This window comes from Acanthochromis polyacanthus, chromosome 1 (genome assembly GCF_021347895.1).
Source record: "Acanthochromis polyacanthus isolate Apoly-LR-REF ecotype Palm Island chromosome 1, KAUST_Apoly_ChrSc, whole genome shotgun sequence".
In the NCBI taxonomy this organism is placed as follows: domain Eukaryota; kingdom Metazoa; phylum Chordata; class Actinopteri; family Pomacentridae; genus Acanthochromis; species Acanthochromis polyacanthus.
The window spans coordinates 10,914,810-10,930,696 of record NC_067113.1 but is presented as its reverse complement, the minus strand read 5'-3'; the positions used below and the strand labels follow the sequence as shown (position 1 = coordinate 10,930,696).

General features: G+C 39.7%; 1 protein-coding gene across 1 annotated transcript in view; it reads right to left on the bottom strand.

Annotated features, from left to right (window-relative positions):
- Positions 1–542: 542 nt before the first annotated feature.
- Positions 543–15,887, bottom strand: part of LOC110954737 (ovarian cancer G-protein coupled receptor 1) — a 35,220-nt gene continuing 19,875 nt past the window's right edge. Inside the window, exons 2-7 of the mRNA XM_022199412.2 lie at positions 7,923–8,200; positions 6,961–7,110; positions 6,737–6,870; positions 5,018–5,240; positions 4,511–4,691; positions 543–4,426 (exon numbers count right to left, since the gene is read on the bottom strand). Of these exons, the coding sequence (XP_022055104.1) occupies positions 3,978–4,426; positions 4,511–4,691; positions 5,018–5,240; positions 6,737–6,870; positions 6,961–7,110; positions 7,923–8,021 (1,236 nt within the window). The 5' untranslated portion in view covers positions 8,022–8,200 and the 3' untranslated portion in view covers positions 543–3,977. The remainder of the gene's footprint in view (positions 4,427–4,510; positions 4,692–5,017; positions 5,241–6,736; positions 6,871–6,960; positions 7,111–7,922; positions 8,201–15,887) is intronic.

Here is a 15,887-nt window from a genome sequence, read left to right as displayed (position 1 = left end):
AAGTCCCCACCTTTATAGCAAATAGTCAGGTCAAAGTCCCCACCGGTATAGCAGAAACAAGTACACACACACACACACACACACACACACACACACACACACACACACACACACACACACACACACACACACACACACAAATGAAGACATCAGCTTCAGGTGCTTTCCATCAACATGAGTAGAAATGGACCAGATGTTTTCTGTTAATATACATCTATCTATTCAGTTTGTGCACTACGTTTGTAATTAAACTATCGAAAAATCTAAGTTTATTTACATTAGCCATAAGGACAGGTGAGCAGCGACTGCAGCAGACAGAGTAGATTGAGGCAGGTAGTGTGGTTGCTATGGTGACATGAATACAGAGACAATTCTGCAGCAAAGCTCATAACAGACTGCAATGAGACCTGCTATTAACGAAGCCATCAGTCAATAGATGCTCATCAGATTAAAACATTAAGGTGGCAGTGCACACACACACACACACACACACACACACACACACACACACACACACACACACACACACACACACACACACACACACACTCACGGCAGCAGACTCGCACATCATTAAGGAGTGTAGAAGCTGGAGTTTTTAGCACACAGTTTCAAAGCTTTATAAAAATATTCTCCATCACATTCATCACTGTGAGCATATTATATCATCATATCACTGAACATGTGACCATAATGTTATATTTCCATTGCAATACCATAATATAACTCTGTGCTAATTAAATCCTCCACTGTGATGTTAACCTCATGAACAGTTCAGAAATTTTGACCATGTTATACTTCCATGACATCACTAATTTCACGTTTAACACAAAGTAACATTATGTTCCCAGAGAAACTCACCGTAGCAGTAAAGCTTTCAGTTCTGTTTCACACAAATACCATCAGTCTCTACAGATTTTTCAGTATATCACATATGGTAATAATAATAGTTTAGTGCCATGCCCATCCATGCAAAGAACAACATGTAGACACTGGAGATTTTTTCTTTAGACTGTTGTCCTGCAGCAGATCACATGCATGTCACAGAAAGCCTGACTCATCCTGAACATATATCTGCCACTTGTTTTCAAAGTTGTATCCTCATTAGAACGACTAATACTGTTTTTATTGATCGATTAAAAACAACTGTGGAGCGCCTGTAAGCCCATCAGCCCATAAGAAACACAAATATTTTTTTCAAAAGTCATCAAGCTTTAGTGATTCCATTCATTTTCCTGCATCAGTTCAGCTGCACCAGAAGTTTTCAGAGTATTTTAATACACTGCACTGCAAAAACTCAAAATCTTACGAAGTCGATTTGTCTCATTTTTAGACAAAATATCTCATCCCACTTGATTTAACATAGATTCTCTTAACAAGTGACATTTCAGCAGAAGGAGGGACTCGTTTTAAGAACAATGCATCTTAAATATCTTAAGTCAAACCTTCTTGAAATTATCGTGTCTTTACCCTCGTGTCGTCCTGTGGGTCAGACTGACCCATTTCAAAGTTTGAAAATGTGATGAAAAAAAATTCACAAAAAAATTTCCACATTTTCCACATTTTTGGGAAATTTTTGAACGTTTTTTGGTGGGAAAAAAAGGAATGTTTAAAAACAAGTTTCTTTAAAAACATTCGAGAAAAAATAAACCAGAATCCAGCAAATTTCATTGGATTCTGGTTTATATTTTTCTGAATGTTCTTAAATAAAATATTAGAAGTTTTACTGATATATATGGAATCACTTTAGATATTTTTAGGATTTTTGGAAGATTTTTATTCTCTCTTTTGGAAATATTTACATTTTTCATTTTTCATTTTTTTAAATTTTAATTTCTTGACAAATTTGGGGATTTTTTTAAAAGAAATAAAATTTTTCAGGAATATTTTTAAAGAAATTTCTTCCTGAAGATTTTGCAAATTTTTTATAAATTTAGGAATTTTTTTGCTGAATTTTTGGATTTTCTTCAGACAAGGCAACAATATTGTTTGGTACCCATAAATGAGGACAACAGCAGGGTTAAGACACCGAAGCTGGACAATCCTGGTAAAATAGAGCTTAAAATAAGTTTTCCAGGTAATTTTAAGATCTCAGTATTCTAAATGTTATACCCTATTTCAAGAAATCTTACCAAGCCATTTTTCACTTGTTTTATTGGCAGATTTTTTTTCACTTATTTTTACGGTAAATGTTCTTTGAAATAAGTTTTTTTTTTTCTGTTTTTTTACCAGTGTGAATAAAACATCCACTGTTGTGCTCAGGATGTGGTGCGTTATCAGCACATCTAGCAGAGTTCTTCCTCAGCCTGTTTTCACACGGAACTGTTGTTGTTTCGTCTCACAAGTGGAGGTTGTTGTTTTGTCTCTTTTTCCTCAGTTGTACAGGAAACAGTTGTAGAATTATTAAGCAAGGAGATATGTATCTTTGTTATCAGTATTAAAGACTGAAGTTATATTACTATAAATAAACTGCATCCTTTAACAATACAAGAGGAACACTGGGACCACTTAGTAATAACTCATTCTTCATGATAACTAATGGGTTGATCAATGGATCATAGATAACTGACTTCAGTAATCATTCATAAACTATGAATGAGAACAAATAGGAGTGTAAAGAAATGTATCGTAAAGGTTTATAGCTTCAGTAGATGAAACTCCATCAAATGAGATTTCACAATCTGTCCTGAGACAACATGGAGGCTGGAGTAACATGATCACAGAGCTTTAGACACATGAAGGCTGAATGTGAACACAGAAACCAGTCAGATGTTCTCTGGGTGTTTACCACTTCATGATGACAGCAGCAACTATATTTTCTATGACTGTTCACTGCTCAGAACACAGGAGTATTAGCCTGTCTGCTGCTTTACATGAGCCCCAACTTTAAATACAAGTAAAATGAAGGTTCTGTTTGTACAATAATCTAAGGTCCTGACGTTACTATGTGAAGAGCCCTGAGATGACTGAGATGCTATGATTGTTGCTATAAAAATAAAATAAAATAAAATTGTCTCTATAACATAGTACCAGGCTTTGTTGCCACTCCCTTGTTAATACTGGTGTGTACGATGCAATTTAATCAGAGTAACGTTGTTGTAATACTGCAGTGAAGGCCCTGTGGATAGACCTGTACTCTACCGCTGGTAACCCAAACCTGGACGTTAGTAATGGTTTATAACTGATCGATAAAGCATTTATTGAACATTACTGTAACTACTGGTTCCACCTTAATTTTTAATAAATTGCTAATTACTGCAGAGTTATTTGACAACCGCTTTTGTTTTGTCTGTGTGTCTGTTAGCCAAATTACAACAACAGACTAACAGATTTAGATTAAATTTCCAGTGAAGCTCAGAAATGACAGAAGGACCAAGTGATTAGATTTTGGCAGTGATGCAGCTTATAGTCTGGATCCATGGATTTGTTAAAGATTTCTGCATCATTGCCAGATAGCGGCACAGCATCACTGTAACCATGACAACAAGTGAACACTACATCAGTCGATTGTGATCCTACTACAAATCCACCGCTGAGGACTTATCTGTATGAAATGACACAAGGACTGTGAAGCCTTGGAGGAGGACTGCTCTCTGAATGCTTTTCTAGTTCTTAAAGGTGATACCAAAATAACATTTTCAAAAGAATACTGGCAAGTTGTCCAAGGGATTCGTACCCATAGCGCAGACCTCTCATCCATATGAGCTCTACCTTTCCCTTTAGCTGTCACATACAAACCACAGAAATGTAAACAGATCATTTGCTGTGAGAAAACACACGTCAGATTCATGCTATTGATGCATCAATCATAGGATGTAAACACAGGTGGGTGAGCAGCCAGCTCTGAGCCGTACACAGGATACTTGTGGTTTGTCTTTGTATTTTTCACTCACTCTCAGCATCCATCAGAGTTTTCTGATCATCAGTTTTTGTTGTCTCAAAACCTCCAGTAAGCCTCCTGGTTTGTCCTGATAATCTTAGCTGATGTCAGTTTCCTCAGTCCTCTCCGTCCGTTGGTTCTGCTCCTCCATAGCTATCACACAGCTGGGCTTTCCTTCCATAGAATGTCTGTTATTTTTTACAGTTAATGGTAAAATAGTTTGTTCTTCCGTCTGTCTGATTAAAGTTGTGTTTTTACAGGCAGTATCTGCTTTTGTGTTGTTGAGCGTGCTGGTGTGCGTGAGCAGCGTCACGGTCGGGTGGCCGTTGTTCTCGTCGGTGGCGACCTCGTGGGAATCGTTGGCTGGGTTGGCAGGGCTGGCATTGCCACGACGAAGGCAGCAGCAGAGTATCTTGGCAACGGGTCTGAACAGGGCTCTGTAGAGGCCACGGCGGGCGCTTTCACTGACGAAGCAGTAGAGAGCAGGGTCAGCCACGCAGTTCAGGGTGGTCAGCAACAGAGAGAGGTGGTAGTAGTTAAATATCGCTGGAAAATAAGAACATGAGACACGTTAATGTGTAACATTTCCATCAGTGTTCAGAGGATTACTTCCTGTGAATGCAACAGTACCTCCAATGAAGTTGCAGTCCCGCTCCAGCAGGGTGCGCACTAACAGGAAGATGTGGTAGGGAGAGAAGCAGACGAGGAAGATGAGGATGGTGCTGCTCACCAGCTGCCTGATCCTGATCTTCTGATCCGGCTGAGTTCCTGCACTCCGACCCACGGCACGAAGCACACACAGGTAGCTGATCTACACCGAGAGAAAACATACAGAACACCAGGCTATGTTCAGCACAACTTTAATCCTCTAGAGGTTTTTACTTCAGCTTTACTTGTATAAATAGCTTTTGCTTCGACAGCTCAATGTCATATCTGTGTTTCTACAGAACTATGGACCCTTTCTGCTATATTATCTGCCCGAGAATTATCACTGTGTTTGGGTTATTTGTATGCCCTTCAATAAAGACAGTAAATAATCAAAGTAATTGTGTAATTAATGTAATTACAGAAATACAGTAAAATTTATCTTTCTCAGATTTTTTTCATATAAGCAAAAGAAAAGAAGAGTTATCGTACCAACAAAATGGTCAGTGGGAACATGAAGCCAATAGTGAAGCGGTAGTAGTTGATTGGATACTCCCACGGCTGCATGGGGTAGTGCTCGAAGCACACCGATTGGTTCTTGCGATCTCTGCTCAGCTCTTTGTGTCGGAAGAAAACCACACCGACTGCTATTTCCTTCAGCCAGATGATGCTGCTAACGATCCACGCTGCATTCATGGAGCGGAGAGACGTGAATCTGGAGACAGAAGTGAAAAGGTACTGGGAGGTCACGTGATAAAATAAGTTCAAATTGTCGTCTTTTTTGGCAGATTTGTTGTAAACGACTGATCCTCTTTGAAACTTGCCTACAGATATAAGTTACATGAACAATAGCACAAAGAAATTCCAAAATATAAATAGAAATTTAATATTCTTTTATAACCTCAAAGGCTAGTACTGCCCCTATTAGCGATGGTAGCTTCCTGTTAGCATTTTGCATAATCCTCTACCAGTCCCCGATATCAACTTGATCAAAATTTTCATCTTCCCAGTTGACCGTATTCTTTGGGAAACTAGTTTTTTGACAGCTGATATGCCTCCCATGCAACTCAAATTTGTGCAATCTCTTTTGTGATGATAGAAAATGCATTTAGACCCCTGACTAAAAGGCATCTGCATCTGTTTTCTCAAGGTCTTAGAGAGCTCTTTACATCTTGGCATGGTTGCACCACACACTTCAACAGCTAAGACTGCTGCAGGGCTCCATGTCGGAAGTTTACAGAAGAGAAGTTCCACTGTCACTCGCTAAGGAGGGTTCATTCATTATCATTATAGTGCGTCACTTGGGGCAGAATCACCCCTGATTTTAATCTAATTGATCTGAAAGTGTGATAAATGAGTAGATAACCTTTATCTGTAGGCAGGGTTTCAAAGAGGAGCAAGACTTTGTTCACATTTGCTGAAAAACGGAACAATTACCATGGGACAGAGATTTTTTTATATGAATGCATATAAAACTCTGGTCCACAAAACTGAATGCAAATAGCAATAGCATAGTCAGCTTCACCAATTAAAACATGTCTACTCTGACCTTAGCTTAGAAGTGAGTTTCAACAGAAAAATGAATGTTATATTCTGCGGACTAGATCAGCTGCATCAGCCCTGAGGAACAGTGGTGAAACTATAAGAATATACACCCCTTGTCAAAAGTTTTAGGACACTGTCTCATTCAAATAAAGTAGAACCTGTCCTACAACTTTGGACAGGGGGTGTATTTCATCATGTGGATGTGATCAGGGCACGACTGATCATACATGTAAAGTTTCAGGCAGATTGGAGCATGTTCAGGGCATTTACACAGCATTTGAAATTTCATGGCAAAGGATCAAAATTCCAGAGGCCGCCACGGACACGCCGTTTGACTTTGGAAAAAGATTTTAATAAATTTGGATCATTAAGGCCTCCTGTATGTACAGGCCGAATTTGAGGTGAATTGGAGTTTCCCCCTAGGAGGAGTTTGCTCTGGAAAAAAAAGAAAAATGGGCAAAATCTGACATTCAATGCAAAATAGCTCACTTCCTGTTGGGTTTGGAATGTGGCTGTCAGACTTTTTTGTTCAGCCTGATGTGCTGCATATGTGTACCAAATTTGGTAGATACACCCCCTGTCAAAAGTTGTAGGACAGGTTCTACTTTATTTGAATGATAAAGTGTCCTAAAACTTCTGACGGGGTGTACATAAATATAAACTTACCTGAGAGGATGGACCACAGCCAGGTAGCGATCCAGACTGATACAGCACAGAAAGCCGATGCTGATGTAGATGTTCTCATAGAGCAGGAAACCACAGAGCTGACACAACCATTCCCTGTGACGCCAGTCATCGTCCTGGAAGCACAACACACGTGCATGAAGTTAGACTGCAGCTGGTAAAAGCTGGTGACGGGTATGAGAGGACAGAAAGTGGGACTAAATTACCTGGAAGATGTACTGCAGCCACAGAGGTAACGATGCCAGGTACAACAGATCAGACACGGTGAGGTTCATTAAATAAATGCCCAGCTCATTCTTCTGCTTCAGCTGGAGAGCAGCATGGTACAGAGAGTACAGGTTGGACGGAACACCAACCTAGAACCAAGAAGATCACTTACTGGGATTGTTTCATTCTCTGTGAACAGACACACCAAACAGGAACAGCCATACTGGAAGATCTCTGTGTTATATTAAAAACACCAGAATATCTTGGGTCCATATTTAGTTTCCATTTAAGGCAGTACTCCATTAATGAGGTCCAAAAGTCTGAAATGGGTCATTTTTTTCATGTTAAGCTGGGAATAATCAGGGAGTTTGAGAGTTTTAAATATATTTTTTAGCACAAAGCAAGAAGTTCTGACATGAAATGAAGAAATATTTCAGCTCAGCTCTGCTTTTAGGTCAGCAATCAAACTGAAGCAGATTAGTGATTATGTTAACCAAACCTCCTCCCATTAAAGAGGCCCTCAGAGGCTTTTTTGAAAAAGATCAACCTGCAACCATTGTTCACCTGGTATAAAGTTTCATCAGAACACTGTTTGCTAATTAGCAGTTTATTTCACGAAATAAAAAATGATGAAAGAGAAGTTTGTCTTGCTTAAGTCCCACACAATGCCATACAGACTCCTGGCACGGTCCTACTTTTCACTGGTAAAACTGATACCCAACACTGTGAGGACTAAATATGACCCCACTGATGAAACAGAAGACTGCTTATGTGGCATTATGTTTTTTCTATAAGGATCTTTGAAGCAATGTTGTGTTTTCAAAGAGGAACTTGGCTTTCTCGAGCTTGAGACATGACTGTTTCCTGTATGGCACTGACGTCAAATTGGAAACAATCCATTTCCCACTATCTATGCACATTTTTGACATTTTTGCTAACATATTAAAGATCACACACTTACCAGTAGTACGAGGATATACACACAGGAGAAAAGGTACTGGTGGATTTCATGGCTGATGGTGCAGTTCATCACGTCCTCTTCAACCATGGTGAACAGCATCACGCTGTATTCACTCACTCTACTTCACCCTCAACATGAACACATGAACCACACCACAATACGACAACACAAACACACAAGTCTTCATGTTGGTAGGAGCTCTCAGCGATGACTTAGACTGGCTTCATCTGGCCGAGCGATTGTCTTCTCTGATTGGGTCGTCTGGTTTCATCTGGTCTCTGTGGAGGACAGAAGAACTGAACTGAGTAGAGATTACAATCAGTTTGTTAGACTCTGTCCTGACACTGTGCAGCAGCTTTGACATGATTTTGAATTTGATAAGAAGGCTTGGGGGAGGAAAAACTCTGTCATCCATAGAGCTCTGCCGCTGGAATGGAAATAAAATCACACCTGTTGAATGGATTGAAAAGGAAAGTCATGTAACCATATCCACTCATCTCTGCTTTATTTAATCTGTTCTGTGTACTTGAGACTGATGGAGTCTAAAGGATAGAAATGACATGGCTTCCTGTCACAGGGTACCAACATCTTTTTCCTGTAAGTGGATTTGTATTAAAACTTCATGATGATAGTGATTAAAACCTAACATTACGCCTCATTACAGCTCTGTGCTCTGCAAACTTAGTGAATTAGTGAGTCCACTGAGCTTCTGATCATTACTCTTCTCTTTACACCTGCTTTTTGAAGACCATTCTTCACTAGCTGTGCAGTCATCAAGAGGTTTTCCTTTTTGTTGTTTATAAGTTTTCTGTATTTAGGACATCATTATTCTTCAACTTTTTACAGACAGCTGCTCCACTTTGATCTAAATGGAAGTTTGTACTTTCAGTCACCTTTGAACTACTTGTGAGTTTGTTGCTAAACTAATATTGAACCAACACACATCTGACCAAAATATGCGACCTTTAGAACCACTAAACATCGGATGCTGTGTGTAAACAGGGCTCAATTTCATACACAAACCTTTTATTTTTGACATAAATGCAATCAAATTAAAGCCGAGACATGGTCCTTACTGTAGTATCCACTACTTTATCCTTAAATGTGATGAAGATGTGAAATTAATTCCAGTCTGGACCATCGTTTGCATGCAGTGCTTTGGATACATAATTCCTTTAAAATTCTGTGGCAGTGTATTAAAAATATCAACAGTATTTTATTCATAATCTTTAATGACAGATCCGATGGGACGCAGTTTTTACTTTTTAAGGTTGCATTAAGAAACAAGACATTTTGAAAATTGTACCCCTCAACATTTGACCCACGGTGAGAACACAGAAGTTACTACACAAACGTCATATTATGACACACACGACAAAAAAGATAAGAAAACCTTGTGAGAAATGACTTCCTGTATTTGTGTGAACAGGACAGCAGTTGGGTTAGTGCGGCTGAAAAAGAGAGTGTATGATAAAGGTTAGAATGTCAGTCACTCTGATAAACAAAGCACAGCATTTTCATTAAGGACTGGACTTTACTGTCCTGCCCAGCTAAAGATGACATGGGAATGTTGTGTTGCACCATTTGGTTTGATTACAGCAGCAGAGCATACTGAAGATCTGCAAAAACACATCTAATAGTTGTCATTTGACTACAACTTGGACTGCAGAAAATGGTAAATGGTCTGCATTTATAAAGCGCTTTACTATACCTGAAACAATACCTAAAGCGATTTATATTATACGTCACATTCACCCATTCACATACTGATGGCAGAAGCTGCCATGCAAGGCGCTAACCACGACCCATCAGGAGCAGTCAGAGGTTCAGTGTCTTACTCAGGGACCTCAACATGAGCTCTCCAGGCCAGGATCCAAACGGCAACCCTTCAGTTACAAGACAGCCACTCTACCCCCGAGCCATGCTGCCCCATGAGAGAACCAGAGAAGAACTCTAGAACTACAAAATAATTCATCCAGAACTACAACATCCAGAGAACTACAACGTCATTCATCCATCCTCCATTGTTACATCTGAGGGAGCAGCAGCTCCTCGTGATCTTTCTTACCGTTAGCAGTCAGGGCCAATACTCCTCCATCCTGCAGCTCCTCTCTACCACAGCTCCAGACACTGAAAGAGCTGCTCAGGCTGCATGTTTCAGGATAGTTATAATATCACACAACTAGAGGAAGTTCTCATGTTGATGCAACTGAAGACTCCACCCATGCTGACGCTCAGACATTAAGAGAAAGTGGTGAGAAGTAGATTTAGTTCCATTACATCTAACACTGTCAAACTAAAGGCAGAAATTCAACAACAATGAAGACACACAGCTTCACATCCACTTGACACTGACTCTCCAGTTACTACAGACCTGAGACTCTTTTACATCAGCTTCATCTCAGCGTCATCGGGTTGAACAAGACTGATATGTAGCCTTTAAATAATACAGAACAGCAAACTGTATGTAATGACTTTTGGTGATCATTACTCATCTATGGACCTACATTCACAGCCATGAATGCGTCCACTTTATCGCTGTTATTTGCTACAGAACAGTCACACAACGCTCACAGCGTCTAAAAGCACACATTCACAAATGATCTGCCCCAATATCACAAAACAAATACACAAACACTAACAGAACAGGCATAGTAACAACCTCTTCACATGCCCCTCCACAAAGCAGGGCTTCAAGATAAGGTAGTAAAGCAGGTAATGATTAAGGTCTATGGGAGAAACAAGCAGATAAGCAGTGAATTTAAATACTCACTGAAACACAGTGAACCTGGAGGATTTGGGCCCAGTGAGGTTCTGAGGCTCCAGGGTTTGTTTTTCTGTGAATTCAGACTCGACTCAGATGGTATTTATCCGTACATAGTAGTCTCTGTCATACATCACACACTACATGGACTCACGTCACAAAACACTCAACAAATCAAGACTGGAGAAGCTTCTGGGAGATGTTGGGTCCTGATGCGGATGTTAATCTGACGCGAACCCCCTACTGAAACACTGGATGCTGCAGCTCTCATGTCGAGGAACATGGCTGAGCTTAAAAGCAACCTGATAGTCCAGAGATGTGACCAGGAGGCAGAGCTGAAGTCTGACACGTTTCTCTGCTGCTTCTTTATGGCGTCACCTTCCAAACACCTCATAGAGATGGCGTCCTCTCCCCGACCACCCAGATCTTATGAGTTTAAAGAAACAGAAGGGAAGTTGTTTGTAAAAACTCAATCTAAATGAATTCCAAAACTTCATCAGAAGCAAAACACAGGAAAATTAAATTTGGATTATTAAACATTAGATCTCTTTTAGCTAATGATCATCATATTGACTTATTGTGTTTTACTGAACTTGGTTGCAGCATGAAGAATGTCAGTCTAATGAATGATTATTTTTTTATATCAGCATGTCGTTTCAACAGGCTGCATGGTGAGTGGGTCAGTGGTTAGCAATGTTGCCTTACAGCAGAAGATCCCTGGTTTGAACCCCGGCCTTCCTGGGATCTTTCTACATGGAGTTTACATGTTCTCCCTGTTCATGCATGGTTTTCTCCAGGTTCTCCAGCTTCTGTTGTGGCTTTTAAAATCTTGAAAAAATGTTAAAATTAGATGAACAGGATGTAAATCAGATTCTAGTACAAACAATGATAAGAGTAGAAAAACCTAACGTGTCAGCTGAATTTAGGTATACACTGAAAAATCCTGTGGAAATTTCAACCCAATGGAAACCCACAGAAGACGATAAAGCCGGAAGTACGAGACCTCTCTTTGTCTGCACCGGGTTAAAACTAAGGACACGCTGAGCTTAGCCAGAAACAATGCTGACCAAGCAGAAATCAAACAGATGAGGAAGGTCAAACTTTTTGATAGGATTACATCACACACTCTCCAGACATGAATAAATTCAGACATAATGATGATAGAAATATCCTGATTGTGTTTTAACCTCATAGACCCGAGCTTTGGTTGGGCTTGCATTTTAGTTTATTTTTTTCTTCTTACTTAGGATAAGGAGTAACCAATAAATGTAAGAACTGGATAATATCTAATATCTGATTATTATGTTTATTACATTTACATTTTTTAAAACTAGATTTACATTGTTATTAACAATTATTATTATTATTTGTAATAGCAGTAGTAGAAGTGATAATATTAGTATTATTATTAGTATTAACAATATGCCCTTTTGGGGGGAAAAAAACAACAACAAAACAAACATGTCCACATATGTGGACGCAGGTCTTAAGAGGTCAAGACGATGTTTTGTGGTTTTTCAGAGTGGAAGAGGAGTGTTTAGAAGAAGTTTCATAGGTATATAAGATGCTTTGTGTACACTGTAGTCAGTTAAAATCAAGTTTGTTCTTACAGCCTCTGTACTGAATAAACTTGATTCACAGCAGACTGAAGACTGCTTGAAGACTTTTCATGAGAACTTTTTAGGACTCCAACTTTTGATCCAGAAGTGATTTTTTTGACGTCATGTTTGACGAAGCTGCCTGATCATCACTGGTTCTCAGAAGACTGAGTCACAACACTTCCTCCCACAGTCCACAAACATGCTGAGGTTAATTGGTTGATTCTAAATTCTCTGTAGGAGTGAATGTGAGTGTGATTGTTTGTCTCTATGTGTTGCCCTGTGGATAGACTGTTACCTGTCCAGGTAAACCTTCACCCTCAGTCAGCTGGGATAGACTCCACCCCCCATGACCTGATGAGACTAAGTGGTGTATAGATAATAGATGGATGGATGCCGTTTCAGAAATATTGCATATAAACCTTTTTGTTGCCTTCCTACCTATTGCCTCACATGTCTACAAATATAAACATTCATGCAGTAAATACATGGTTCACAAAAAGGTGCAAGCACGTGTTTGCTTGTGTGGTTTATTTAAAGAAATCAGTTATTTGAACATTAGAGGCGCAAATCATCCAGTGTAGTGTCAAGTTGTGCACTGTACATTTTTAATGTTTTTCTGTATGATTTTTACATTTGGTCTCTGGTCATCCACTCCTCTGTCTTTACAACATCAAATTAATATTTTACAGTCAGGCTTAAAAAAACTGGTGATTTGTCGTATTTGCTCCCTTTAGTTTTACTTCCTGTCTGACACTTGAAGTGGTCATTTTTATTTTTACTTCCTGTCTCTGACATTTACACGTGGTCATTTTATTTCAGCGTGGCTCTCGCTGTGCTGTAGACCTCAGGTTTTAATTACAGAGATGGAAGTGACACTGCATAAGCGAACAGCTAATGTTTCTGTGAAATGTAAATGAGCAGCTAAATAGAGCGTTGAACACCAGCTCTCGTATCAAACGGACAGTGAGCTTCCTGTTATAACCTCTAACTGCAGTCTACTGTGTTCTTTGGCTTCCCAGCATCTTTAGAATGGCTCCTTAATGACACGCTTTAAAACCATTTAGAGCCACTATAGCACCACACGTTAAAACCACGAGCAGCATCCCTCCTTCTCTCTCTAAGTCTGGTCTTTGTATGACTCTCGGACTCTCTCTTTGGTTTTCCTAAATAAACCACAGTCAGATTAAGGAACAGCTGGATGTACTGAGCATTCCTGAGGAGTCCAAGCGAGCCCACATCGTTAACCCTTATTCAGCCAGGTGCCTGGAAGGATGTAGGATTCATTCACAAACACTGATGTTTTCGTTCTGAAAAATAAAGACAGTGAGAATTCCTCTGCTGCAGCTTTAGCCCTGCTACAGATGATTGATTTGTTCCAGTCACCTGATGAATAAGGGTTAAGAGCAGGTAGACTCAAATCAGTTCAGATCTAATGCAGATGGGTGTGATATGAATTCCCTTTATGCCCATGCATGCCACCAATAATCAAACTATAACCCAGGAAGTGTTGGCTGTACTAACACAGTTTTCCCAGTAGAACCACACAGCAAATACAGCAGCATAAGGGAGACAAAGACACACCTCAGTCAGAGTTTTCATCAGTAAAAGGTTTTATGACAGAAGTACAGAAGCATCAACACACATTTTTCTCTCTCCATACTGAAATGAGGGAATCTACCAGGACTGACAGCCTATTTCCAGCGCTCTCTTGTTCCCAAATCTAAGATTCCCTCCAGACAAACATCAAGACGTATAATAATAGTCTGCTTGGAATAATAATTGGTGTCCGTGTACATTTTTGAACAAAAATTCAAATCACCTCATTAAGAATTCATCATCTCTTTCTTCATACAGGAAAATTCCAAATGTGTGACTATAGGGATTTTTTCAACTTCAAAAGTCAAAATGCTGATCACCACATGTATGAGGGGAACATCACGCCTGTATAAGCTTCATATTGGACAAAGATTAACTTCCATATCAGCTGTAATGACTGAAATTCATCTCATATACATCCATATGTTCTACTGAGGTCTAAGGCGAGCAGAGGAATATTCCTCTTCAGCAGATTAATATGAAAGCAACGCCTGTGCTTACACTACCATTCAAAAGTTTAATGTCACTTAGAAATGTCCTTGTTTTTGAAAGAAAAGCATTTTTTTCATTGAGGACAACATTAAATGAATGGTAAATCCAGTGTAGACATAGTTAATGTGGTAAATGACTATTCTAGCTGGAAACGGCTGATTTTTAATGGAATATCTCCATAGGGGTACAGAGGAACATTTCCAGCAACCATCATGTTCTAATGCTACATTGTGTTAGCTAATGATGTTGAAAGGCTCATTGATGATTAGAAAGCCCTTGTACAGTTATGTTAGCACATGGATAAAAATGGAATTTCAGACTGTTGAACTGTAGCCTAGCCGCGCTAGACAACCCACGGCAACGAATTTAATTCTCTGCCAGGGAGGGTCTAGTTACCCTCCATAAGGCTTGAGGCTGGATGCTCCTAAAACTGGCCGGACGAATCACCATGAAGTGTAGAGTCAGAAGGCGGGCGTAACGAAGTGACGACAGAGGCGCGACAATTCTGACAGAAACAACCGGCGCACAATAAACAGTTATCTTTTGACTTGGCTTTGGCCACAGCCCTTAAAGATTTGAAGCTAAAATTCAACTTGAAAGATAAACAAAGGACGGCACTGAAGTTGTTTTCATTGAGAAGAAAAGACGTATTTGACTTATGCCGACGGGATATGGCAAATCCTTAATATACCAGTTGGCTCCGCTGGTTGGGAAGCTAACGGGACTTAGCCACAATCTGCCTGCGCTCTTAGGAACTACGTCAGCCTATTCGTTGCGCTGATTGGTTGTATACCTACCCAATTGCTGCAGAGTGATTTGAAAGAACAACCTTTTAGCCCGCCTCCCTCCCTGTCAAGCGGTCCTAGACCCTTGTGTCTTAAGAGCTGGGTCTAGCGTAGCTAGGCTAGTACATCATCACATATTCAGATAAAATAGTAAAAGTCAGACACATTTCTGAGTGGACGTGGATTTGCATGCTCTGTGCATTTCACTGCTCTGAGCTTGTAGTAGTCTTGTGATGTTAATCTGGTGCTGACTAGTAAAACTTAGTCAGCAGCTTCCAGTGACTGATTCAGTGAAAGTAATTCAGTTTATATGAGGTCACTTTTCACATTGGATTCCATCAGTAATATGATGCTGGACTATAAAACTCTATTTGCTCACTAAATTGTGGTAAAACTTAGTCCTGTAGATGGTTCTGGTGTTAAGATATGCATCACTGAGATGGATGGGATGGACTTTTATTGTGGTCTTCACAGGATTAAATAATGACTTATAAAATATTCAACAGAAACCATCCCTCTGCAGAATCCAAGTCTGGGTTCACCTCATGGATAAACGCTGGAGGTGGCAAAGATTTATGTGTATTAATATGATTGCAGGGTGCTTGGGGTAAATAAAAAACACTGACTTGGAAATACAAATACATGTATCATTAAATGTAGATTCCATTACTTCAAATGATGGCTGACATCTTGTTCTGGTGTTGAGGCACTTGGATATATCATATTT